Source organism: Lupinus angustifolius, unplaced genomic scaffold (assembly GCF_001865875.1).
Source record: "Lupinus angustifolius cultivar Tanjil unplaced genomic scaffold, LupAngTanjil_v1.0 Scaffold_366, whole genome shotgun sequence".
NCBI classification, from domain to species: Eukaryota; Viridiplantae; Streptophyta; class Magnoliopsida; order Fabales; family Fabaceae; genus Lupinus; species Lupinus angustifolius.
The window spans coordinates 278,497-304,326 of NW_017727764.1; the positions used below are offsets into that span (position 1 = coordinate 278,497).

Sequence of the window (25,830 nt, forward strand, 5' to 3'; positions counted from 1 at the left end):
CAAAAGATCTCGGGGCGTGCATATGGTAGAACTGGATGTCCGGGCGGACGAAGGAGACTTTCGACCACAACCAGAAGGGGAAAAAATAACTCTACAGTTGGGCCAATCCTCAGGACAGGTAGTGTACCTTGGTAGTACCCTTCCACCAAGCCAAAGGTTGAGGCTGGAGACATCTTTGAGGGCAAACCAAGACCTCTTCGCCTGGTCAGCAGCAGACATGCCTGGTATAGATCCTTCCTTTGTCTGTCATCGGCTAACGACGAAACAAGGTGCTAAACCGGTGGCGCAAAGAAGGCGTAAAATGGGGGCTGACAGGACCAAGGAGGTCGCCTTGAAGGTAGCTGAGTTGCTGGAGGCGGGTTTCATCCACGAAATCACCTACACCATGTGGTTGGCGAATGTTGTGCTGGTGAAGAAGCCATTTGGGAAGTGGTGGATGTACGTGGACTACACGGAACTCAATAAGGTATGCCCTAAAGACCCTTATCCTCTTCCCAACATTGACCATTTGGTGGATAATTCTTCAGGCTATCAGTACCTGTCCTTCATGGACGCATATTCCGGGTACAATCAGATTCCGATGTACCCTCCCGACCAGGAGAAAACAACGTTCATCACTGATCAGGCCGCCTACTGCTACACCATCATGCCTTTTGGGTTGAAAAATGTTGGGGCGACTTATCAAAGGATGATGAGCAAGGTGTTTGCCGGCCAGACTGGAGAACACATGGAAGTTGACATGGATGATATGATCGCCAAGAGCCTCCCCGGCGAAGATCATGTATCCATTCTGGAAAATATTTTTCAACAACTCCGCAAGTACAACATGAGGCTTAATCCAGAAAAATGTACTTTCAGAGTGGAGGCTGGCAAATTCCTTGGTTTTCTTCTGACTAGTCGAGGGATTGAGGCAAATCCATCCAAATGCCAGGCGATCATCGAGGCAACAGTTGAATGGGCGACTAGCTGCGTTGTCCAGGTTTCTCTTGTCCGCCGCCAAACATTCACTCTCCTTATTTCAGTTGTTGAAGAAGAGCAAGAGGTTTGAATGGTCTGAGAGTTGCGAAGTGGCATTCAACACTTTCAAACAATATTTGGCCGCCCCACCTATTCTCTCCAAGCCATTGCCTGACGAGCTTCTGTATGTATATCTGGCCGTGTCCGACGGCGCAGTTGCGGCTGTGTTAATACGAGAAACGGTAGAAGGTCAAAACCCGGTCTATTTCACAAGCAAGGCCCTGCAAGGCCCAGAACTAAGGTATCAGAAGCTGGAAAAAGTGGCTTATGCATTGCTGATAGCCACGCGAAGGTTGCGCCAATACTTCCAATCTCATGCAACGATTGTCAGAACCAACCAGCCAATCAGGCAAATCTTGCATAAACCAGAGTTGGCTGGGCGGATGATCACATGGTCAATAGAGCTCTCACAATTTGACATCCATTTCGAACCTCGCACGGCCATTAAGAGCCAGGTCCTCTCTGATTTCGTGGCCGAGTTGGCCACACCAGAGGGCGATCCAGAGCAGGTATGGACTATCTTTATCGATGGATCTTCTAATCCAAGAGGCAGCGGGGCTGGAATTCTGCTAGAAGATGGGTAAGGAGTAACCATTGAGCATTCCCTCACCTTCACATTTCCAACATCCAATAATCAGGCAGAGTATAAGGCTTGCATCGCCGGATTACAGCTAGCAAAAGAAGTGGGCGCCCATAAGGTATTAATTTGCAGTGATTCCCAATTAGTTGTTTCTCAAGTTACAGGTGCATATCAGACCAAGGATACCCTCCTCGGGAAATATCTGCTCAAAGTAAAAGAGCTCATGGCCGACTTTGATGAAGCGACCATTCAGCATGTGCCCCGTGAAAGCAACACCCGGGCAGATATCTTGTCCAAGCTCGCCAGTACCAAATGCCTCGGGAATAATCGGTCTGTCGTCCAAGAACAGTCTACCACCCAAGTGTCATGGTAGTAGAACAAGTGGAGATCCCAGACAACTGGACGGGCCCTTTCATCCGATACATCTTCCATGGTAACCTACCCTCCGACTCGAAGGAGAAGCAACGGTTCCTCAGGTGTTGCTCTTGGTACACCCTGGTCCGGGGGACACTATACCGACGGGGATTCACCACCCACTTGCTTAAATGTCTTGGTCCAAAACGGACGGATTACGTCCTCAGAGAGGTTCATGAAGGAAGTTGTGGGCACCACTTGGGCGCCGCCTCACTCGCCAAGAAGGTGTTACGTGCTGGATACTACTGGCCCACAATGGAAAAGGACGCAACAGACCTCACTCGAAAATGCACTCGTTGCCAACTTTTCGCTAACTTCCACAAAGCCCCACCAGAAGAATTAACCACAACATAAGCGCCTTGGCCTTTTTGTAGGTGGGTATGGACATTCTGGGGCCTTTCCCTCAAGCAACGGGACAGCTAAAATTTTTTATAGTCGCCATAAATTACTTCACCAAATGGATAGAAGCAGAAGCATTAGCCACCATCTCCTCAACAAATATCCAAATATTCACTTGGCGAAGCATAATCACTCGTTTCGGCATCCCGTCCGCCATAGTAACATATAACGGCACTCAATTTGCCGATCGAAGGTTCCAAGAATTGTTATCACGCCTCCGCATCAAACAACACTGCACGTCAGTGGAGCATCCACAGACTAATGGATAGGCCGAAGCAGCAAACAAGGTCATCCTGAAAGGGATAAAGAGGAGTCTGGACGAATCAAAAGCAAATTGGCCAGATCAACTCCATCACGTACTATGGGCGTACCGAACCACTCCCTACTCTACGACCGGTGAGTCACCATTCAACTTAACATATGGTGCAGAGGCCATGATCCCGGTCGAGATAGGAGAACCTACCTGGCGAATACTTCAGTTGAACGAGGGCGACAACCAATCTCTCCTCAGAAACAACCTCGACGAAGTGGAAGAAATCCGGGAAAGGGCTCGTTTAAGGGAAGAGATCACCAAAAAGAAAACCGCGGCGAAATTCAACTCTTCAGTCATTCCCCGCTAGTTTCCCGAAGGAACTCTGGTATTAAGGAGAGCAGACATAGGACGGGTGAAAGGCAAGCTAGGACCTAACTGGGAAGGACCTTACCGCGTAACCAGCAAGATCGGCAAAGGAGCATACAAGCTTCAAGATTTGGCAGGAAAAAGCATCCCCAGGACTTGGAACGCCGCCGACCTCCAGATATTCTATGCCTAACTGACAACCCCATGCGCGATTGGTCGTTCTTTTGTAATCTTTTCCAGTTATATATGATAACGAGATGTTATACTCTATGATTGTTTTGAAGGATCATTTTCCAGCCTTGGTTTTTTACATTCACCCAATGGGCCGGTCTTCGCCCCCCTTGTCTGGTGCCATCTCACTTAACGGTTTTTTACATTCACCCAAGGGGCCGGTCTTCGCCCCCCTTGCCTGGTGCCATCTCACTTAACGGTTTTTTACATTCACCCAAGGGCCGGTCTTCGCCCCCCTTCCCTGGTGCCATCTCACTTAACGGTTTTTTACATTCACCCAAGGGGCAGGTCTTCGCCCCCCTTGCCTGGTGCCATCTCACTTAATGGTTTTTTACATTCACCCAAGGGGCCGGTCTTCGCCCCCCTTGCCTAGTGCCATCCCACTTAATGGTTTTCTACAGTCACCCAAGGGGCCGGTTTACTCCCCCTTTGCCTGATGCATTCACCTGGCCGAAGGAGGATCACTTCCATTTCACCAGGCACGCTAAAGGCGTTTAAATTCAGAATTAAATCCATCATACATTCAAAGTTGTTCATAAAGACAAAATCATCCAGCAATTGTATAAAGTCATTTTGCGTACAAAATTTAAACAAAGGAATTATCGCAAAGTTGTTCATCCATTAAAAGGAAACTGTTACAAGATACTTAAAGACAAATTACAAAGTCCCCCCCCCCCCTTGACCAGGAAAAGGCATCAAAACTGGATCGCCATTTTCATCCCCTACCAACAGGCGCCCCTCTTCCACATAAGCACCCAGCTGCATCCAAGTCCAATCGGTGCTTGGAAAAGCTAGAGCCAGCTGAGGCTGGGCACTCTCCACACGTCTACGGCAGCCTCGCCCACAAGCTTCTCCAGCTACACTTTTTCAACTTCGACGGCTGCCCGCTCCTCCTCCAATTCCCGAACCCGGGTTTCCAGAGATGCCTTCTCCCCCCCAACGCCTGCACCTGCGTCAGAAGTGTGGCTTTTTCTTGTTCAGCAGCCTCAACACGAGCTTTCCAAGTCGCAGCCTCCTCTTTCGCAAGACGAATTTCCAGATTCCGCCGATGAAGCGCTTCGTCTTTGGCACGGACTGCCCCCTCGGATTCCATCACCTGGGCGGTATGCTTCATCTTGTCACTTTCAAGATAATCCACACGGGTTGACAAATCCGCTACCTGAGCCCTAGCGACCTCGCCCAAATTGACCAGCTCCCCCTTCTCGGCGGAATGAAGATCAACCATCTTCTGCTTCTCCGCCTCATGCATCGCCCAGATTTTCGCCATCGCGCCATCCGCGACTCTAAAACCCCATCCGTCTCCAAGTACTTCTGGATGGAGGCTATGAGGACAGCACTCCCCTTCACGTTTTGCAGCAGGACGGGCACGGGTAACTTGTCAAAAGTCTCCTTAGCATGGGCATTCAGAAGCACCTGATCAATCACTTTGGGGACGCTAACAGGAGAAAGGCGATCTTGACTCCCCCTAGAACTTTTCTTCCTGCTTGGATCGTAGGAGCGACCGGCATCCACTCCATCTGATTGCCTAGAGGCAGGGATCGTCGACGTACCGGCACTTTCTTCTACCCTCGTCGATGCAGACCGAGGAGTTCCAGTAGGATCAGCAGGGGGAACCACTTCAGTAGATACAGCAAGAGGCGAATCAGTAGCCCTTTGAACTAGCTCTTGATCCATCAAGTTCTCGGGCTGCTCAGGCAGAGACGACTCCCTCGCAGGGCGCCCCCCACTCACTGGAGCTGGCTGCTTAGTCGTCCGGCTAGGCAACCCCTCAGTAGAGCAAGGCACGGGAGACGTTGTCCTCTGGCGTTTGGAAACAGCAGCGTCTTTTTTAACCAGGGCGGCGGCCCTCTTCAACAGCATGCTTTTCCTCAGTTTCTCACTCATCTTGGCTTTTAGTTCGGTTGCACAAAAAGGAAGAAAATCATCAGTAAAAGGATAAAGAAGTACATAAGCAAAGCCATAAAAGCAGTCAGCATCCAGCCCACCCACCAACAAAGTCCGCTAAAGCCCCGCCCCCGTCACGGATGGCCGAACAGGGTAGGAGTCCCCCCTCGTCTATCCAGTAAGTCATGGTCTCGACAGCTTTCACCTCTTCCGGAGACAAATCTTCATTCTCCACAAGAAAGCTCTTGGAAGGGCGTTGATGGATGTCCCCCTTTCCATGCGAAGGGAAATAGCGGTGCGCCGGATTTGGTAAGACACCAGTCATTCCATGCCCGCCTGACGTTCACCCTGAAATACCCACCTTTCCATTTTTTCTCATTTGAAGAGAACGGCGTAAATAGCCCCCGCCTAGGCCGAGATTGTAGACTCGTCCATCCGTGGCGACCCTCCTTATCTTCGTCGGTATTGGTGCGATGGCCGACGCGGAACATCCAAAAGAATAACTTCAATGTGCAAGGGATGTCCGCCGCCTTGCACATAATCTCAAATGCGCGAATGAACCCCCACGAGTTTAGGGTCAGTTGGCTAGGAGCAATCTGCAGGTGCGCCAGGACTTGCACATCCCATTCCTCCAGGGGGAGGAGAAGCCCCAAGCGCCGGCAGTACGCCTCATAAAGGAAGAAGGTGTACTTGTCATTTTTCTCCTCAGTAAAGTTATAGCAGACCCTTTCCCCCGACCTAGGGGCGCTGACTTCGAAACCATGGAAAGTTTCTTTGGCCACAGGTATGTTAAGGGGAGTTCCGTAGTGGAACGTGCTAGGAGTACCGAGCACCTCCCTATCGACCCACCAGTAGCGGGAATCCTCCCCGCCCATCTCCGCCGGAATAAACAGTTGAGGAGCCTTTGCCTTATACGTCCTCGTCGCCATGAACCTGCCATCACAAGAGTCATCAGACTCAGACTCAGAGCTGCCACTCAAAATGAACCCAAACTTGGCACGAAGTGAGGCCAAGTAATCGTCGATACCTCTCCATTGAAACCCTACACCTCCACCTTTGGGAGGAAGGGGGACGATGCTCAACGGCTCGGGAATCTCCACCAATGCATAAGACGAGGGTGGCGGTTTTCGGAAACACGGTGGAGGTCCAGGAAGGATCTCCACGTCAGAATCAGATTCGTAATCGCAAATGTAAACCATGAGAAACGATTGTTACCTGGATTAGAAGAAGAAGTTGAAAAGAGGAAGAATCTCGAAGAAGATCACGCTGGGAGCAAAGAAATCACGGAAAGTATTCAGGAGGTTTGGAAACACGTAAAAGAGGAAAAGCCACGAGGCACCCTCTATTTATAGAAGAACCTGGACCACAGGCCCAGTGGCCAGGCCCATCCACATCCTCATCAGGGACGTAGAAAAACAATCAAGTGCAATCCAACGGAAACCCGAAAAACAAGGAAAATTCGGCGGAAACCAAAGGTCATGCCACGTGCTGGCATTTGAATGACCAGCGGTTACTCCCATGACACGACAAAGTTCGGCGGACATCAAGGGTCACAGCAGATAATGATGAAACGTCCCACTCCAACTGATACGTTACCCAAGGTCATTAATTCCTACCACGTGGCGCGAGGAACCAAAGGGACACGTCACGAAATCTCATACAAGAAGCACCCAGCTGCTCAAGTTAGATCAACACGCCCAGTTAGGCAATCACCAGGTCGAGGGGCGTCTCTAACAATACTCGCCTGGCGCCCTGGCCAGCTCAATCAACGCCCTTCAATCTCAGGTCGCCAAATCTCGTATAGCCAGACCACCCTGAAAGAGGTCGTTTGACGATCATTAGAGTCTCCCAACATGCTCGCCCAGCATCCTGGCAGACTAGAGGGCAACTGTTCGTACCCGGCGAGCCAAAGACCCGCATGCTTGGTCGCCGAGGTAGGTCTCGCGTGCTTGGCCCACCAGAGTTGACCTTAGAGACATCCCCTGTCATGCCATCTGTACCTCACCAACCCACATGCCAGCACGACAGACAGATTGTAGAACGGCTACCAAACCAGCCACAGGCTAAAAGACAAGAGTAGCGCAGAGTACGGTCCTGGCAGACCGCCTGACACGGAAAAAGCAACCCCCGACAATACCCTTGATCGGCTACGTGTTGCGCTACCTGCCAAGAGCCCAAAGTCAGCTCTCCCCTCTATAAATAGGAGTCTCTACCAACAGGAAGTATCTCAATCTCTATACTCTCTAGCATTACTCACTCTATTACTTTCTATCTTTATATTCTCATACTCCCATACATTTAACACCAAGTTCATACACTGACTTGATCGTCGGAGAACCTTTTTAGGTACCTCCACCGGCGGGTCCAGCTCTTCTACATCATCTTGTACTTTGACGTCCTTCCTCTTCTCCATCCTCAGCAGCTGATTAACTATTGTTCCGTACCTTTGTGTTCTAGGAAAGAACAATAACCAATCTGTATGGATTAAGATGTGATAACCAATCTACACTCACTCTATTTTTAATTTTGGCCCATTAGTTATAAATGTCTATGATTAATAGACTCCAATCATAACACAAATCATTCACAAGTTTTTCATTCAACAACTTAAACCCTTTGTTGACAATACATCATAGCAAAAAATATTTTCAGGGACATGTAGTTTCACGTTTTAATCCCGAAGAGTTATTTACTAAATGAGCATGTTAGATATAGCTGGTCATTGACATAAAAGTACTAACTTAACTCTATATAAGGAATAAAATGAAGGCTTGAATAAATTTTTGCAACTTCAAAAATTGTATGTTTTTTTTAAGTTCGTATGAAATTTATTGTTTTGGTTTTGTTCATTAAATTTTAAAATATTTAGTTTCAGTCCCTACTGTTAGTTAAGCAACTATCTGTCAATATCATAGGTACTCTCACTAATTGTTGATTCATACAATATTGATATAGACACTTTATCATTTAACATAGGAGAAGGACTATCACCAAATGCTTTAAATTTTAGGGACTAAAAATGAGAATTGGATTAGAACTTAAAACAAAGTGCACAAATTTTCAGGAACAAAAACTTAAGTAAACCTAAAATAATGAATTAAAAGAAAGAAATGATATGTCCTTTGTTATGAATATCCATTGTCCTAAATCATGCATCATACTTAAAAGAGTTAAAGAGAGAGGAGTTTGAAATTCAATCCTGATTTGCCATCTCGATGGAGATTGTCTGATTAAAAAAAATGAAAGAATAAAATAAATACATTTTGTGTTGTCAACTTCATGTAAGTCAGAGTAATGTTTTTTGTATTATAAAACTAGAACACCATGAAATTATATTGTCCTATTTTTTATATTGAAATATGTGAGGAAGAAAATAAAAATAAGTAAAAATAGATATAAATATTCAAGTTATAATATATAGTGTCCCAAATTTAATATTCAAATAACTTTTTTTATTAAAATCATTACTCCAGGACCAAGTGATGGTGATAACTGTAATGGCGTTTTCGTAAATGACATTCAGTTTCTGGATTGTCAAATTACAACCTAAGGCTGGTTGAAAAAGGCAAGCACATATAATTAACACAATCCTAATCACAAGACATCTTCCCTAAGCTATTCTACATTGAAAATTAAGTTTCAATGATATTTTAAATTGTGATCGATCACCACTAACACTAAAATTAAAAAAAAAATAATATGTACGATACAACCATAATCACAATCGTATGTTATTGTAATTTGAGACAATCAAAATTATAACACCGTGAACTCAATTACTAATTACGATTCTAACTCGAGACAAATAAAATTATAAAACTGTGAAGTCAAATACATTTGTAAGCCACAATTTAAAAAGCCAAACTTCAATAAGAAAAACATGTCAATCTTTATCACCAATTAAATTTTAATAAGTAACATTAAAAAAATTAAATTTTAGAAATTTTCTATTTATTTATATGACAATATATGAATGAATAGAGATATGGAATGAGACAACCAGGAGGACAAATTATATCTATTTATAACTAATTGAAACACAAGAAATCATTATTTAAAATAGATTAGGGTTTCTTAACCTGCTACATTGCTGGCAAAACCTTTGCTGCTGATCTGCTATGAGCACAGAAGGAGCTTTGGCATGGAACTCACAAACCTTGTGCCTTCTGTGATAATGCTTAGCTTCACTTAGATCAGTTTTGCAACTATGCACTTGACAAGAGGGTGGCACTGACCCTCCAGCTTTTGACCCTCTTTTGCTGCTAGATAGATCTTTGCTCACCACCCTTTTCTTGTTCATTCCTTCTTCTCCATAACTCATTATCTCACTCACTACTTCCTCTTCCTCTTCTTCATCCTCATACTCCAAGGTTCGCTTTCCCTCAGCCCAGTTTCGTTGCATTAGTTCCGGGAAAGAAGAACCACGAGAGAAAGAGATTGGAGGAAGGGTAGATAGCTATGAAGAAGTCAAGGAGAAGAAAACTATGATATAAATAGAAAAAACAAGAAGGGCAAGTATATAGAATGTGACAAAATGGGTGAGGACCACATATGGGGGTCTCTATTTATGATCATAGATATGTTGTTTTCATTCTTGTAGTCTCAGTTCCTGAATCATCCAATTAAAATATATCACTTAAAGAATGAAGTGTAAGAGGTTAATGTGTCACTTAAGGAATGAAGTGTAGGAGGTTGTGAGTTCGAGTCTCACTAACAACATAAAAATAAAGTTATAAGGTGATTTAATGGTTAGAATGAAAGATGTGACTGAAGAAGGTTGAATGTTTGAGTCTCACCGGCCCATAACAAAAATATTAACATACTAACATTTGCCAATAAAAAATATCACTTAAATAAGAAGAAAATTGCTATAAATCCAATTAAAATATATCACTTAAGTAATGAAGTGTAAGAGGTTAATGTGTCACTTAAGGAATGAAGTGTAGGAGGTTGTGAGTTCGAGTCTCACTAACAACATAAAAATAAAGTTATAAGGTGATTTAATGGTTAGAATGAAAGATGTGACTGAAGAAGGTTGAATGTTTGAGTCTCACCGGCCCATAACAAAAATATTAACATACTAACATTTGCCAATAAAATATATCACTTAAATAAGAAGAAAATTGCTATAAAACAAAAGGTATTATTTTTATATTATTTAGTAAAATATAAATGGTTAAGACATAAATATATGATTATTTTGGAGAGAGAATCTCTTTTCTCCTATTATTGGTTGCCAACATGAGGGTAGAAATAGTGAAAAGCCGAAAACTAAAAAGTACTAGCTAGCACCCTTACGTTTTGTTAGGTATATACATGAGATCAAAGATTATATTCCTCACTTTGCTTCCCTTGGATTTTTGTTACATAAGAATTTTCTATACAAAATGATAGCTTAAAGAGACTGATTCCATTTTAATTTGGTAAATAATTGTTTCATTATTTAGCAGTTGTGTAGAAAAAAAGAAGAAATAAGTTGAAGGGAGAGATGTTCTAGAGAAAATGAATTTTTCCCTCGATCATTTGGTTGAAAAGAGGGTAAGGGGGAGATAAATAAAAAGTACATACACTACAATAAAACTTCCTGTTAGCCATGGTTGAAACCGTGGCTAAAGTGGGGAAAAACCGTAGCTAGATTGAGTGGCCACACTTAATGTCGTTGTGGCAAGGAAAGGTGTTGCTAAAAATTAGCCACGGTCATTATGTTATTTCGCTACACTTCTATGAAATGTGGTAACATTTATTTAGCCACAGTCTGTTTAATTCAGCTACAGTCGAACCGTGGCTAAGTTTCTGATTTTGCCACACCACAACCGTGGCTAAGTTGCTTATTTTTCCACAATATAAACAAGTGTTTTAGAGTATAAAAATATGAAGTTGAAAAGTTCACAAATAATATAGGTTATCATGTCAATAAACATAGGCAAGAAGTATTTTATATATTGGTAAAAAAGTGTATAATATAATATACAGGGAAAGGTTGTAAATGGTGTGCCAAATGAAGGAAATAAAGAGGACAGACAAAAAGAGGAAATACTCAAATTCTGTTAGATTCTTACTTGATTTGATTTCTATCTTTTACTATGCTCTTTCTACAGCAATATCAATTGGATTGGTTTCAATCTTTATATATATGTGCAAGTTTCTGTGATATGTTGCAGCTAGGCAAATGGGGTTCAAAGATAGGAGAAGTTGTCCTCATCTATGTAGATTGGCTTCTGAATACATAAGGAAATGTGAGGGATGTGAAGATGACATATACGCCTTCTTTGAGAATGAACCGGATGCGGATTCGCTTTATGTGAAGCTGGTGGAGGAGTTTGAGAGATGCATTCTTAGTTACTTTGGGTTCCATTGGAGACATGGTGATCTAATGATGAGTCAGGTATTGGTTGGGGGAGTCTAGTCATTTATAATGGGGAGATAGAGATGCACAGGTCCCAGAATAATCTATAATGTCTTTGTGTATATAATACTAGGTACAATAATGTTTGTGCTTCTGGTTTTTCAGGTATTGACCTCTGAAACTGAGCCAAGAAGGAAGCTCAAACAAATAGTTATGGCTGCAACTAGGTGTGTATTACTATTGTTCTATAAAAACAATAATTAAAGAATCTTTGAAGTTAAAACTAAATGGGATAATATGTTATGAAACAGCACATGGATACCTATAAAATGGAATCAGAAAGTTTAGGTTAAGTTAATAAATCATGACATTCTGAACTTAAAAGGTGCTACTTATTTAAGTGAATTCAAAGTTGGTAGGTATGATACTTTATTAAATGATTTACATTTTATCATTGTTGTTAGAACTTAGAACTCATGCAATAATAGTAAAAAGTGACACTTAAACATAACTTGCTTTTTAAGGCAAATAGTAACCTTTGCTCAGGGAACAAAGGTTTGAGAGAGTTACATAAAAAAAGTTCATATACTTAAGTAATTACGTTTTATCGTTTCAGCAAGTGTCTTCAGCCATGAAAATAAGTAACAGCTATAGCACTGTAATGCATAATTCAAGCATATGAAGTAAAGAAAAGAATCTTAGTTGGAGCTACCATTTCCTTCTCTCTATATTGGTTTATCCTAATGTTTGAGACAATAAGACCATCCAAAAGTTCAGATGTTTAGTATCAGGTAACAAACAAGTTAACTAGCTAGTTTCTCAGCCTATGAAAATTCGATTACTCGAAGTATAATCTCTTGCCTCACTTCATATTTTTTAGATTCTCGCCACCTCTTTTTGGGTACAATTTCAATTCTTAGATAGGATCACTAGATTGTATTCGATTTGACAAAAACAGAACCCAAGTGTCAAACAATCCAAGGAACTAACTACACACAGTTGAAAATGAAGAATAATATTAAAAGCATTAATCAACTGTTGCTTGATGACAACAACCATTCTATCAAATAATAATCAGCAGTAGAACCTAAGAGAACATTTATAATTTGTATAATCAGCTCCATGTTTTGGTTACTTTAAATAGCACATGTTATTGTTAAAGGTCAGGGAAAGTTAAAAAAAGGAAATGCAATCTACCAACTCCTATCTCCAATGCTGTAAGCAAGACACAATGCATGCCTTGAAGGAAATAGGAACTCAGATTGCAGATTCCTCAGAGCATAGATTTTTAATGACAAATTGAAAAAAAAATCCATATGTGTAACAATTTTACAGATTACATGCATCCATTAAATATCCTTCCTTCTAATCATGAACTAAATAAGCATACACCTAATGACTTAGGTGAAATGAGGTTACAGAAGCATTCACATTCAATAAGCTTCAGATCAAAACCAAAAACAAAATTCAAAATGTTTCAGAAGTTATCCTCCATGAATTGACTGTGATCAAATAGTAAATGAATTAGGTTTTTGAAATACCTGAACCGAATAAGAATGGCGGTGCCGAGACCCCTAAACCTGGATTTGAAACGGGATTTGAGCGATGGAAGGTTGAAGTTGGATTGAGTGATTGATGCTGGATTTGAACAAATGAAGTTGAATTTAGGGCGATTTGAACGAAAATATGTATTTGGAGGGATTTGAATGAATGAAGCGAATTTCAGTGATTGAAGATGAATTTTAGCGATTGAAGCTGCATTTGAAGTGAATAACACAAAAGATTTGAGTGATGTAGCCGATTTTCCATGGAGGAAGAAGGAGAAAGGTATGAAGAAAAGAGGAAGGAGAAAGGTATGAAGAAAAGAGGGAGGAGAAAGAAAAAAGGCTTTTTTGTTGCCTTTTTTGCCAGAGGCCCAATTAGAGTAATAAATTTATGGGCTTATATTATACATTAATTTTGATACAAGTTATTTAATGTGGCTGATTAAGTGTGGCTAATAGGAACTTTTCTTGTAGTGATAAGACCCTTACAACTCTTTTTCTCCACATGTGAAGAGAAAGTGAGAGAGATATTTTTTGGTTTCCCACGGGTATCTTCGCATTGGAGGCAATCCTGTTCGGGCCGGAAATATCAACATGTATGTGGGACTAAGTCTCCAGCGGATATTTTTTCCATCCACAAGACTCGAACGCGAAATCTTGCTTAAGGAGAATCAAACATATACCACTTGACCAACACTCGTTAGTAAAGTGAGAGAGATTGAAATAACAAAAACAAATTCTTTAACCACTCTCTTTAACCTTTTTTTTTGTCATTCAAAAATTTGTATCTATATTTTCTCCTCTTTTCTTTTCTCTTCTTTTTATTTTCTCTTCCTCTCATACCCAAAAATATAAAAATCTACCATATTTCTCACATTATTTCTTTGTCACCTATCTCTTTCTCACTTCTCTCATTTTTTACTCTTGCAAAAGCTCTGCTAGGGTTTGACTCTCCAACTTTCTTGGATTTGCAATGATGAATCTCACTACAAACAATGCAATGATTCCATGGAATTTTTTGGCCAATCTAGAAGGCTCCTATACTGTGGGAAAAGGACCAAATGAGGAGAAAAAAACGGAAGTCGAGGAGAAGATATCCTTCGTGAAAGCTCTCAAAGCTTCAAGTGATATTTCAATCTCCCAACTCCCGCAGCCTTATCTAAAAGGAGACGCCATAGCTATCAAAATCCTAGAGGAGTATTATCAAGCTGGCATTCAGAGGTGTAAGTCTCATCTCGATGGGAGGCTCATTCTTTCAAAGGGAGATAAACATCTTAAATTTTCTGAACATAGAGCTAAATTTGCCTCCCTTTGGAATATGATCGATAAGTGGAACATAGTTTCATTGGGAAGAGGCTTTTATGAATTTTCCTTCTCATCGATTGAGGATATGAGAACGCTTTGCACGGTGGGTTCCTGGAACTTGAAGTCCGGTTTCTTAAGATTGTCTCTATGGACTCCAAATTTCAATCCCAGTCTTCAAAAGCTTTCACATTCTCAGTGTCGGATTCAGATTTTGGGCCTTCCTCTTGAATATTGGAGTGCTAGGATTTTGTTCTCAATATCTGGGGGATTGGGGACACCAATATCACTTGATGAGGCAACTTCTACTAGATCCTTTGGACATTTTGCTAGGATTTTGGTGGATTTAGATCTTAAAGGTACCTTGCCTAACCAAATTTTAGTGGAGCGAGAAGGATTTACCTTTTTTGTGTACATTGAATATGAAAATCTTCCAAGTTTCTATAATGCTTGTCACTCCGTAGGCCATCTGGCATCTGCTTGTAGGAGAAACAACAAAGACTCAACTAATGAGGTACCAAGGTCGAAAAAGGTGAACCATATAGGGAGAACTTCAAATGTTATCCCAGAAAAAGGTCCCCCTACACACACTCTTGACAAAATAAATGGATCGACTGCAGAACATGAAGAGGTTAATGGTATTGGAAAAGCATCCAAGCCAATTCAAGAAAAGGATTTAATCATTAACTTGGAGTTTGATAATAGAGAAAACTTCCAAGTAGACCAGCTTGAAAAGGTTATTATGCCTCCTCAACAGGAAGTTGATGGAGTTGACGACTCCTCTGATGAAGAATCCATTGACACAAGGGTAGAGGACTTTATTGGAAATGAAGGGCAGGAGAGTGTGCAACTCATGCAAACAGAAAATTTCAAAGTCCAATCTCATAAGAAAATGGCTAGCTTGCCTGTAGCCAAGGAATCAAGAATTATATGAAGGCTTTAGGTTGACGAAGGTGAGGCTGATGCAGTTGAAGAAGACATTTTCATAAAAGTTCTTTCTAAATCTTAAAAAAAATAAGTTGAGACAAAAGCAAAGCCATGAAAAAGTGCACTTTACCCACAACGGTGGTTATCTCAATGTTTCCAAATGAAGCTCCTCTATTGGAACTATACTAAGCTAGTGATGAAAAAGTCCTGGTTGGAAAATAAGCATGATATCCTTTTCATATCTGAGCCTATGGTGCATTCTAATAAAATTAGCCCTCTATTTTGGTCTGCTTTAAATTTAAAGCTCTTTGTTGTGAATGATAGAGGTAATTTGTTGCCCATAATTTGGGGTCTTTGTCATGTTGATCTTAATCCCACCATCATCTCTAACTCCTCTCAGCAGATATCCATCTCTTTGGATGTGGATAATAAGAAAGTCTTTGTTTGTGTTGTTTATGCTTATACACAATACTTGATCCGTAGAGCTTTTTGGGCTGAAATTCTATCCTTAATAGCTGTTTGCCCTGAGCCTTGGTGTTGTTTATGCGATTGCAATGTTATCCTTGGTGCCAATGAGTGTAGAGGTTCCTCTTTACCTAATAGAATAGCTTGTGATGAATTCAAAGCTTTCTCTGAGGTTGGTCATCTTACTCACATTCTAACCAGAGGTGTTGAGTTCACCTGTTCAAACAAAAGGAGAGGGTGGCTCGCGCTGAGAAGAGATTAGATAGAGCTCTTTGCAATGACAGATTGCCTTTTAAGTGGAATTTTACTACCTGCTACACTTTGCCCAGGCCTGCCTCTGATCATCACCCTTTGATGATGACTTCTACTAATGGTTCTGCTTCTAATCATGCCCATTTTAGGTTTCATAAAATATGGCTGCAACATCCAAGTTTGAGGAAAGTGGTGGAGGATCATTGGAATATGAGTGTGGTGGGGTGTCCTATGTATATCTTGGCTACTAAGTTCAAGACTTTAAAGACTATGCTAAAAGTTTGGAACAAGGAGGTTTTTGGAAACATACATCTAGCCCAATGTAAGATGTCAAACATCAAAATCAGGAAAATTAAGTTTGTTTATGGATCCAATTACATGTAAAGATTTGTCAACAATTCTATGATCTCTACTAAGGATGTATAGATTGTTATAGGCTTCAATATGACCAATCGTCTTCAAGGAAGTCATATCCTAAATCAAACAAAAATCCTTATCAAAGACAAGCTTGCATCTTAAGGAGCAAGCTAGCTTATCAATGGAGATCAAATTTTATTTAAAGATAGACATGTATAACACATTATGAAGAGTGAGAGTATGAGATAGATGAATTGTTCCTGAATATTTGGCAATCAGAGTGATGTTATTTGGAAGTTTCACATGTATTTATTTGATTCAGCTATTTTTTGTAAAATTGGATGCATCATTTGTGACATGATCAGTAGCACCACTATCAAGAATCTATGTCTTATTGTTAAGAATTGTACCTGATATCTCGTAGTGTTCATTGTTATGGTAATCTTGACTAACTTGATTGATTATGTGTTCATGGCTACTTATCTATAGAGGTTGTTCTACTTGTGTATTGCACATTTCTCTATGCTTTCTTTCTTGCCCGTTGTCCTTCACTTTATGATCAATATGAACATTGTTAACATAATTGTCCTCTTGTTTAACCTTAAACTTGAAGTTAGGAGGAAAACCATGTTTCTGCAGTATGCCTCTCTTATCCACAAAAGCTACAGACTTTGTTGTTGTTGCCTAATCCAGAAGTCTTTGAGTAATTGCTTGTCCATGAATTTGCATGATATTTTCTTCTATTATTGAAGTCAGTGTTCATTCTTCTTGAACTTCTGTTGGGTTGATTCCTCCAAGGTTCAGTTGAATTGATGGAGTTGATTACTTTCTTGTTGTCATATTCTGGTCCATCATGTTACCTTCCTTGTTGCAAGACTAGGAAAAGACCTTGTTGATGGATGTTAATTGCTTCATAAGGAGAATTTGGGCCTTTACTGTGTCAAACTGTTCACCAAGTCCCTTGAGGAAGTATTTGATGTGCTCATACTCTCTCTAATTCCTCATGATCCTAGGCATGTTGCAACTACATCTTCCAAGGCAAATGCATACTCGTAGAGGTCTTAAGGATTCTAACTATAGATGGCCAAATTGGCATTGCTTATGGGTCCGCCTGCATAGCCCGCAATTTTTTGTGGGCATGGCATGTATAATTTGTCCGTTTTCCCATTTTGCTAGGTCCGTTTTTCCGTGAAGCCCGTGGACATTTGTAATGGGCAATGTGGGCGGGCCATAGACATATTGTAAGGAATCTTGATCATGTGAGCTTGGCCAAAGGGCCATATTCAATAACAGAAAAAACAGAAAAGATGCCTCACGTACTAAGTCATGGGCCAAGGTTAGTATGTACCAAAAGATATACAAAAGGGTTATATTTAAATTATTAGCAAGGCATTAAGCAAGACAAACAAAGCCAAGGTATCTAGTAGGGTGAGAAAGGCCAAAGGGACACTTGGCAGTGTTAGCAACACCAAAAGACATGGCATTGTACGAGAAAGCAGACACATGCCAAGGTAATTGGGACAGGTAAGGTCAAGGCACTTGACACGAGCATACCAAGGCTACCCACACCAGCAACAAAACTAGAAATAGAGAGAATGTATAGGATAAGACTTGTGTTACAAGTAATCTTAGCAAATCAATATTAATCATAGATTTCAATTATTGCATGATTGATTATTAACCCTCGGATGTGAGAAGCTAGTTAGTTATTTAGTTAAGTGGTTAGTTACTTGTATATAAAGAAACTTTGATATTTTGTGTAATTGAAACTCATATTCCTCAATTCCTTTAACTAATTAAAGAATTATTCCTAGTTTTATTTTTCAATCCTTTTCTTTATTTTATTTTATTTTGAGCTTTCAAAATTTATCATTGATAATTGATCAAGCCATTTTTTAATTCATTGAGCTTTCATTTAAGTGAGATAAAAAAATTATCGAATAAATTTAGTTATGACAATGACAAATGAAAATAATGGAGAAGTGAGAAGTGAGAGATGTAACAAAGATTAAACTTTTATATGGTTTTGTAAAAGAAGAGGCCCAAAATTGATGAAGATGTTCTTACTAACTTAACCTTAATAGTGATTTAAAAAATAATTTTTTTTCGTACTATCTCATAATTTGGTCCATTCAAAATTTGACATAATGTTCTTCACTAACTAACATTGATTATATACATAAAAAAAATCTAATTGTTGCACTATGATTAGGAATTTAAGATTGGTATAGTAATTAATAATTAGAGTGAAGTGAAAGCGAGATGTGCTCTTTCATTCCGCATACAAAACTCAACTTCTAAAGAATTAGAAATTTCTTCTTTTGTTTTCCGTACCAATTCATGTTTGTATTCTTTTTGTACAAAGGGATGTTAGGTGGTGATCATCGATGGTGTTGGGTTTAGGGTTTAGAGATGTTGGACCCGTGAGTACATGCCCTCAAATGACATACACAATGTGTCGGTCTAAATTTGTGATTTTTTATTAGTGTTTAATTAGTATCAAAGATTTCAAAACTCGTTGTTTAACAGGTCCGAGTTGGGGTTAATGAGGAGTCTAGACTCGCTTGTATAAATTCATATACTTAGTAACATAACCATGTTATCTTACTAATCATAAAGGTAACGTTATTTTGTTAATTCATAATTGTAATATTATGTTAATATATAAATGTGATGTTATATTGTTACTTAGTGATGTTACGTTGTTAATCCATATGCATGATGTAATGTTATATTGATTAAACTATTCTTGCTAAATAATTTTTCCATCCTAATTCATATGTTATGTTGTCAATTAAACATTGATGTTATGTTGTTAGTCCATAATTATGATGTAATGTTATGTTGACTAAACAGCTTTACTAAATAACTTTTTTATTAGATGTTGAAGTAGTAACTCTATTTTTATGTTCTTTGAGTAAAATGAATTATATTTAATCGAAAATTTCAATTATGCTTTATTTTTTTTTTCTCATTTTGATTGCCTAAAATAACATATAAGATTATATGAAACATTCTAATTGTTGGGTTATTCAAATATGAAGTTCCAGAAACAATGAAACTCTGTAATGGTTGGAGACTCCTTGGTGGTTGGAGGCTCTCCGACATGGTTTGGTGAAACGCAAACAATTACATATGTTGCTCATAATTATTTTTAATATTTCCTGAATTTCAAGATACCTATGAATCTGCTGGGTACCACAATACATAAAAGTAGCAGACCCAAAAAGTAACCACTTGGATCTGCGTCTAAAATTGAAAAAACAAGATGAGTCTAAATAGTGCATCACTTGACCCAACTACACTCATTACCATCCATAGTGATAATGCATAGCCAAAGTGTGTTTGCAAAAGTATATGCACATATTTGTTTTTAATAAGCAAAAGTATATAAAATGGTACAAGGAGTGCCAACCCGATTACAGGTTACAATAAAGATCAATACGAGTAGAATGATCAACGCATCATTGTGCAAATGAGAACAAATTAAAACCAACTGAAAAACTTAACCAAGATCTAGTCTGAATCAAATCCATAATTTGGATATAACTCGACTCCCCTCCCTAAAACTACATCATTTTATATACTCCAAATGAACCAAATCACAATGAATCACAACATTCTCCAAATAGAAATCCTTTTTACGACATTTACACAAAAAACCATGTAACTAAAGGGAATCATCAATAATATTCGAGATATGTACTTGAATTTAAAGCCATGAATAGAATTCATATATACCACACAATAAACACAAAGGGGTAGACCATAAAACATTTTCATCATTCAACATACAAAACTACATCAACCAAAAAAATGTATATCATCTATCCTTGTATCATTGATACAATAAAAGAAACACATTTTAATTTTTACCTTTATTTTTCTAAATAAACAAGTAAAAATAAAATAATGTATGAGAAAAATATGCAAGTATAATTGTTAATTCAAAACGTACACATAGTTAATTGAAAAAAATATCAATATTATTCCTAAATAGTTGTAAACGTCAACCAAAGTAAGCCAGGTAATGCTCATTTTGCTAACAAACTAAAAACTAGTCCTAAAAAAGGTTTACCTCATCATTTTCATTTTTTGTTGGGTATTTTAAGCGCGGATGAAGAAATCTCACACTGTGTATGTGAACACCCATTTTTGTCCGGCCCAAAAAAGGTCCAAACAATTTTTAAATAAAAAAATAAATTATCCTCATTTTATGTATTTCAAAATTGTTATTTAATAAAAATAATTTTATGAGATTTTATAATTATTTTCGAAAATTAATTAAATATAACAAAGCAAAATAAAATCAAGTTCCTAAATCTAAATAATTAGGTTAACTAAAAAATTCGAAAAAAGAATAAACAAATCAAGTTCCCAAATCTAAAGGATTGGGTTAACCGAAATTCAAAAATAATAGTAGATAAATTAATATTGAACTCAAGTGGTCAAGTTGACCAAATGTTCAAAACTAATTTAAGTTAAAAAAATGATTTTGAAAAAGAAAGAACAAAAAATTTGAATTAGGAATGGGCCACCATAAGCCCATACTCATTTAAAAAAAAAAGGAGAGAGAAAAACGTTTTTTTATTTTTTTTTTAATTTTTCGAAATTTTTAATATATAGAAAAATAATTAAATTTATTTTTGTCCATATTTTATAAAATATTTGAAACAATTTAAATGAGTTAAATAATCAAACCTAAACAACCTAATTTAAATTTGAAAAAAGGAATAATGAAAAATTATTAAAATAATAGGAGAAGATAGAGTCAAACCAGTCTGTTAAGATCCCTGAATTTAAGAGATAAATTTTATTCGAATTTGAATTTTTGTTAACCCTAATTTCGGGATGGAGTGGTTGAAATTTCGCTATAAATAGAGCATTCGGTGAACATAAATTTTTTACACGGAGAACACTGAAAAACCCTAAGAAAACACTGCCATACGTTACTATTCATATTTCCCATAAGTCACTATCCAGTGCAACAGCGAGTACGCTTCACGCTGTGCAACCCTTCATCCCTCAAGCCATAGCCTTCGGATTTGATTACTTTTTCCCTCCTTACGTTGACTTTTCCTTCAGCCAATCAGAATGCGAAAGGTGGCTCGGATTCACTACAACCATCCACACTGAATCCTGTTCTCTATGGGAGCAAGGAATCTGCAACGTGCAGATCCACGCTACGCACCGTGAGCCCTCCCTGGTCAGCCAGCCACATCCTGACACGTGTCTTGGCTTGCCTATCACTCTGGTCCCAGCCAATCAGATCCTGCCACGTGTCTCCTTTGTTCCAGCCTTTCCACACAGGATCCAGCCCTCAGCAAAGCATTAATTTTTATTTCTTTTGTTGCCAGGTGCGTTTTTAATTGGTAAGTACATCTATTTGGCACTATTTTTGCAAAAAAATATATTTTTTTAAATAGAATATAATTGTATGGATGTTAAATAAAATGAATGTTATTAAAGTAAACTTATAATTATATGAACAACTTCATGCATAAAAAATGAATCATTATTATTTTAGTAAATCTTTCAATTTCATCATTGTGCATTGCAATTGGTTTTCATTATTTTGTCTTGTTTACAAATCTTTAAATAATATCGATATTAAATAATGGACCAAGTGTGGAAAATGATTATTCATAAAATTTATTTGAATTAATAAAATGTGTCTAAACATGGAAAAATTTGCAAAACCAATAAAAAATCATTTTTTTTATATATTCATTTATTAATCAAACTTTTCTAATTAAAGTCATTTCTAGAAGTAACCTGGATATACTAATAAATTGTTTTTTTAACACTTTTTAGATAAGACATGACAAATAAGATTTTCAAAAAAAATAATAAATTAATTTTGGGATTTAATCAAAGTTATTATTTATTTTGTTGATTAGTTAATTTCCAGTAATTGCATGCTTAATTATTAATTATATGTATAATTATAAATTATATGCTTAATTTTAGTTGTATATATAAATATGAATTACATGTTTAATTATTAATAGATATATGTTACATGCTTAATTATTAATTGTATAAATTGCATGCTTAATTAATAATTATATGTGGTGTATTTGAATTATGTGTGCAAGTATGTAATGTTTTGGTTGTATTGTGATATATAATGTACACAGTTTAGGCACTCAAATATGCCCTACACCCGGGTATTAGTGATACCTTTTTGGATAGAAGGGACACTAGCCTCACTGGTCGCGATCTTTGTCGCTTCTAAGTGTTGGTGATGTGGACCACTCATATTGTTACCTCTTATTATGAGTTAGCCGCTCGAGCTGGTCTCTTGTTTCTAACATCATAATATTTGGGTTTCTCTATTTGAGAGATGCAATATGGGCACCTTCATAGGGAGTCTAGAACTTGCCAAGGACATCCATTGTATATTAGAACCTTATCCTAGGACATTGTACTTGTTGTGAATTGTAGTGATAATGTTTGTATTGTAATACACTATACTGGTTGTGTAGTGTCCATTATATGTTTGGAATTTTTTTCGTATAAAATAAAACCATTAAAACATTGCATCCTTAAGGGGAAGTCTGGTTCCCCCACCAAGGAGATGGTTATAAAGATGAATAGGGCATTCCGCTTTTTGCCCTGCGTTAGCCAAAACGATAAACAATTATTTCAAAAATATATATATGTATATATATATCTATTCAGTAATTATAATGATTCTTTCATTCATTCATGCATTATCCCATTTTGTATATAAGTAATTAATTTCTATGTATTTTAATCTAATAGGTGCATTTTACATTAAAGGAAAGACCATTTCAAATTTAAAAAAAAATGGTGACCACAAATAATTCTAGCAGCATATTGACACCCGAAAAATCAACAAAATTGGAATTGTCCATAATTAATGTGAGTTTCTTGGCTGAACAAATTCCCAAAATTCCTGAAGAAATTAAGAAGCAATTTAGAGATAATTATGGGGAATTGTTGGACCTTGTGCTAGTCCAAGTTCGTCCCCAAGATATGGAAGTTATGCAAGTTATGATTCAGTTCTGGAATCCCAAACTTCAAGTGTTCGAATTCCCTAACCTTGATGCTGCTCCAACTATAGAAGAATATGAGGCTCTGTTGGATTTTCCAATGGAGGGCAGATTAAAGCTATACTAGTTCACAGGGGGGCAAGTTGCTAATGAAGGCAGTATAGAAGCTCTTATCGGTGTGCGTCCGGAACCTTCAGACTTTACCAAGCAAGGAGGAGCAAGTGGTTTGAAATGGCACTTTCTAAAGAATCATATCTCCAAAATGGCTGATAAGAAGAATTGGGCCTTATTTCAACCCGCGTTTGCTTTGGCTGTGTACGGACTAGTCCTCTTTCCATTCATTTGTGACATGGTGGACCAAGCTGCTATGGATGTGTTCAGCAAATTCGTCCGCTTTAAAATCAACCCAGTGGCAGCTATTCTAGCAGAGACATTCTTGTCATTCCAGCGATACCAAGACGGTATTCAGAGGAATGTTAGCAAGGTTCGAATCCGATGTTGCATCCAGCTCTTACAAGTATGGATCCTGACTCGTTTTAAGCATCACCGATACGGGTTAGGGTCTCGTTATCCATTAAGAAGGTTTCTCAGCACCTACGTCGAGGACATGCCTCTGTTTAAATGGAAGGAGCTATTCCGAGAGGTCACTGTGAGGAACTTTGCTGAGAAGTGTTGTCTATATGATCGGCATCAGCAAGTCATGTATTCGTGTGGGGAGTTCCATAATCTAGTATTGATGGGTCCTAGAGGGTGTATCTCTTTCACACCAGCATTGGTACTTGGCCAGTTGAAGTGGGGAGTGGCTCCCATATCTGATAGACAGTTGGAAGGTCCCTACTTTTGGTATAAAGATGAGGGGGCATCCTCGAAAATNTCGAAAATGGTCCAGTCCATAAGGAAAGCTCTAAAAGATATTCATGTGCATGGCCAACATGAATTGGGAGAACATAGAACTTTTTATTCCGATGAGTATAAATCTTGGAGAGCTGATAGGATGAAGGGCATTAACAGACCTTCACCAGTGATACCACAAGTCAAAGGAGGCCCCACACCAGCGGAAGTCACGCTTAAGGCAAACATCAAACTACTAGAGGCCCGACTTCAGGAATCCAGAGATCAGAACGAGATGAAGGACATTGCCTTAGAAAAGTCTAGCAGCACTGCCTCTACACTCAGGGAAGAAATCAATAGCCTAAAGAGAGATTATGCTGATTTATGCTCGAATTCTGGTAAAATGGCTATGATGAGACAAAATAAAAGGATGGGAGAGGAGATAAGAGATTTGAAAGAACGACTCGAGACTCAGGGACAAGCCTTGAAAAATAAAACAGAGACTGAAAGGGTGAAGTGACTAGACGGGATCTGGAACAAGCCATGGCAACAATCAGAGATTATCAAAAGGCCTTGGATCAGTCCCACATGAAAGAGGATGATTACAAAAGGTCGTTAGAGCAAGTGAAGGAAGAAGCTTTCACCAAAGAAGCCCAACTAATGGATCAGATGAAATAGTTGATAGACTCATATGAGCACCTAAGAGGAAATCAACAGATATGGGATGACAACTGGAGGAATAGTCTCGGAGAATGCGAAAGAGAAAAAGATCAATGGAAAGAAAGATGCCACAATATCATTGAAGGACTCGGGGATTTAGCAGATAATTGGTTAGTAACTTTCGAAGAGGCCCAACAGGAGTTTCACATGTATCCTGATACAGAGGTATGTCCAGCTATGGGAGCTCTTTTCAGTAGCTGCACTCGGGTCGCCAAGAAACTCAGACGTTGGAGGTTGGAGTGCAATGGGGGGTCCTAGTTAGGAATATTTGATTTTGTTTATCTTCATTTTTATTTTTTGTTGAATAAAAGAAGGAATGGAGGAAATCGACATATGTGATTCCCCTTCCTCGAATGATATTTTGCTTCATAATAAAAAGTTTGTTTTCCATAATATCTCTCTCAGCCAAGTAAAACTCACAAAAGCAACTATAAAAAAAAAATAATAAGTACAAAAGAAAAAAGTTTAAACTACTCAAAGGACACAACCTTGGTCTTCCAATATTCTAAAGATTGTTGTCAACCGTAAACGAACTAAGAGACTATGCTCCTTAGTTAGCAAGATACGGGGGTTTATGACTTTAAAAGGGGTTTTATGCTGCTAGAATTAAAGATGCAATCTCGGTCTAAAATTTCTTTACTCTAAAGATTGTCATCAACCACATGTTAAGCTGATGGACTACGCTCCTCAAGTCATAACTGTGGGGGTCATACATATGAAACAAGCAAAATGGTCTCTTTTATAAATTTGTCGTTTAATACAAATCAGTATTTTAAAATAAATTGCATTCATTCATCAGATCAGTATTGCTCCGCAACACCCCTATTACACCCACCTCCAAGCTAGACAGATGGCTGAATCTACAGACTCCAGCCAGGACACCAGAACTGAATTAGCTGGTTTAAAAGAGCAGATGGCAGAGA

The 25,830-nt window shown here is 38.7% G+C and overlaps 2 protein-coding genes across 2 annotated transcripts in view; one reads left to right on the forward strand and one right to left on the reverse strand.

Annotated features, from left to right (window-relative positions):
• Positions 1 to 9,603, reverse strand: part of LOC109341085 (squamosa promoter-binding-like protein 3) — a 17,075-nt gene extending 7,472 nt beyond the window's left edge. Inside the window, exon 1 of the mRNA XM_019578888.1 lies at positions 9,224 to 9,603. Within this exon, the coding sequence (XP_019434433.1) occupies positions 9,224 to 9,546 (323 nt within the window). The 5' untranslated portion in view covers positions 9,547 to 9,603. The remainder of the gene's footprint in view (positions 1 to 9,223) is intronic.
• Positions 9,604 to 11,156: 1,553 nt separating this feature from the next.
• On the forward strand, positions 11,157 to 12,064 carry LOC109341086. The gene is made up of 3 exons (XM_019578889.1): positions 11,157 to 11,529; positions 11,656 to 11,717; positions 12,037 to 12,064. The coding sequence occupies exons 1-3, from the start codon at positions 11,314 to 11,316 to the stop codon at positions 12,062 to 12,064; spliced, it is 306 nt and encodes a 101-aa protein (XP_019434434.1). The 5' UTR covers positions 11,157 to 11,313.
• Positions 12,065 to 25,830: the final 13,766 nt, after the last annotated feature.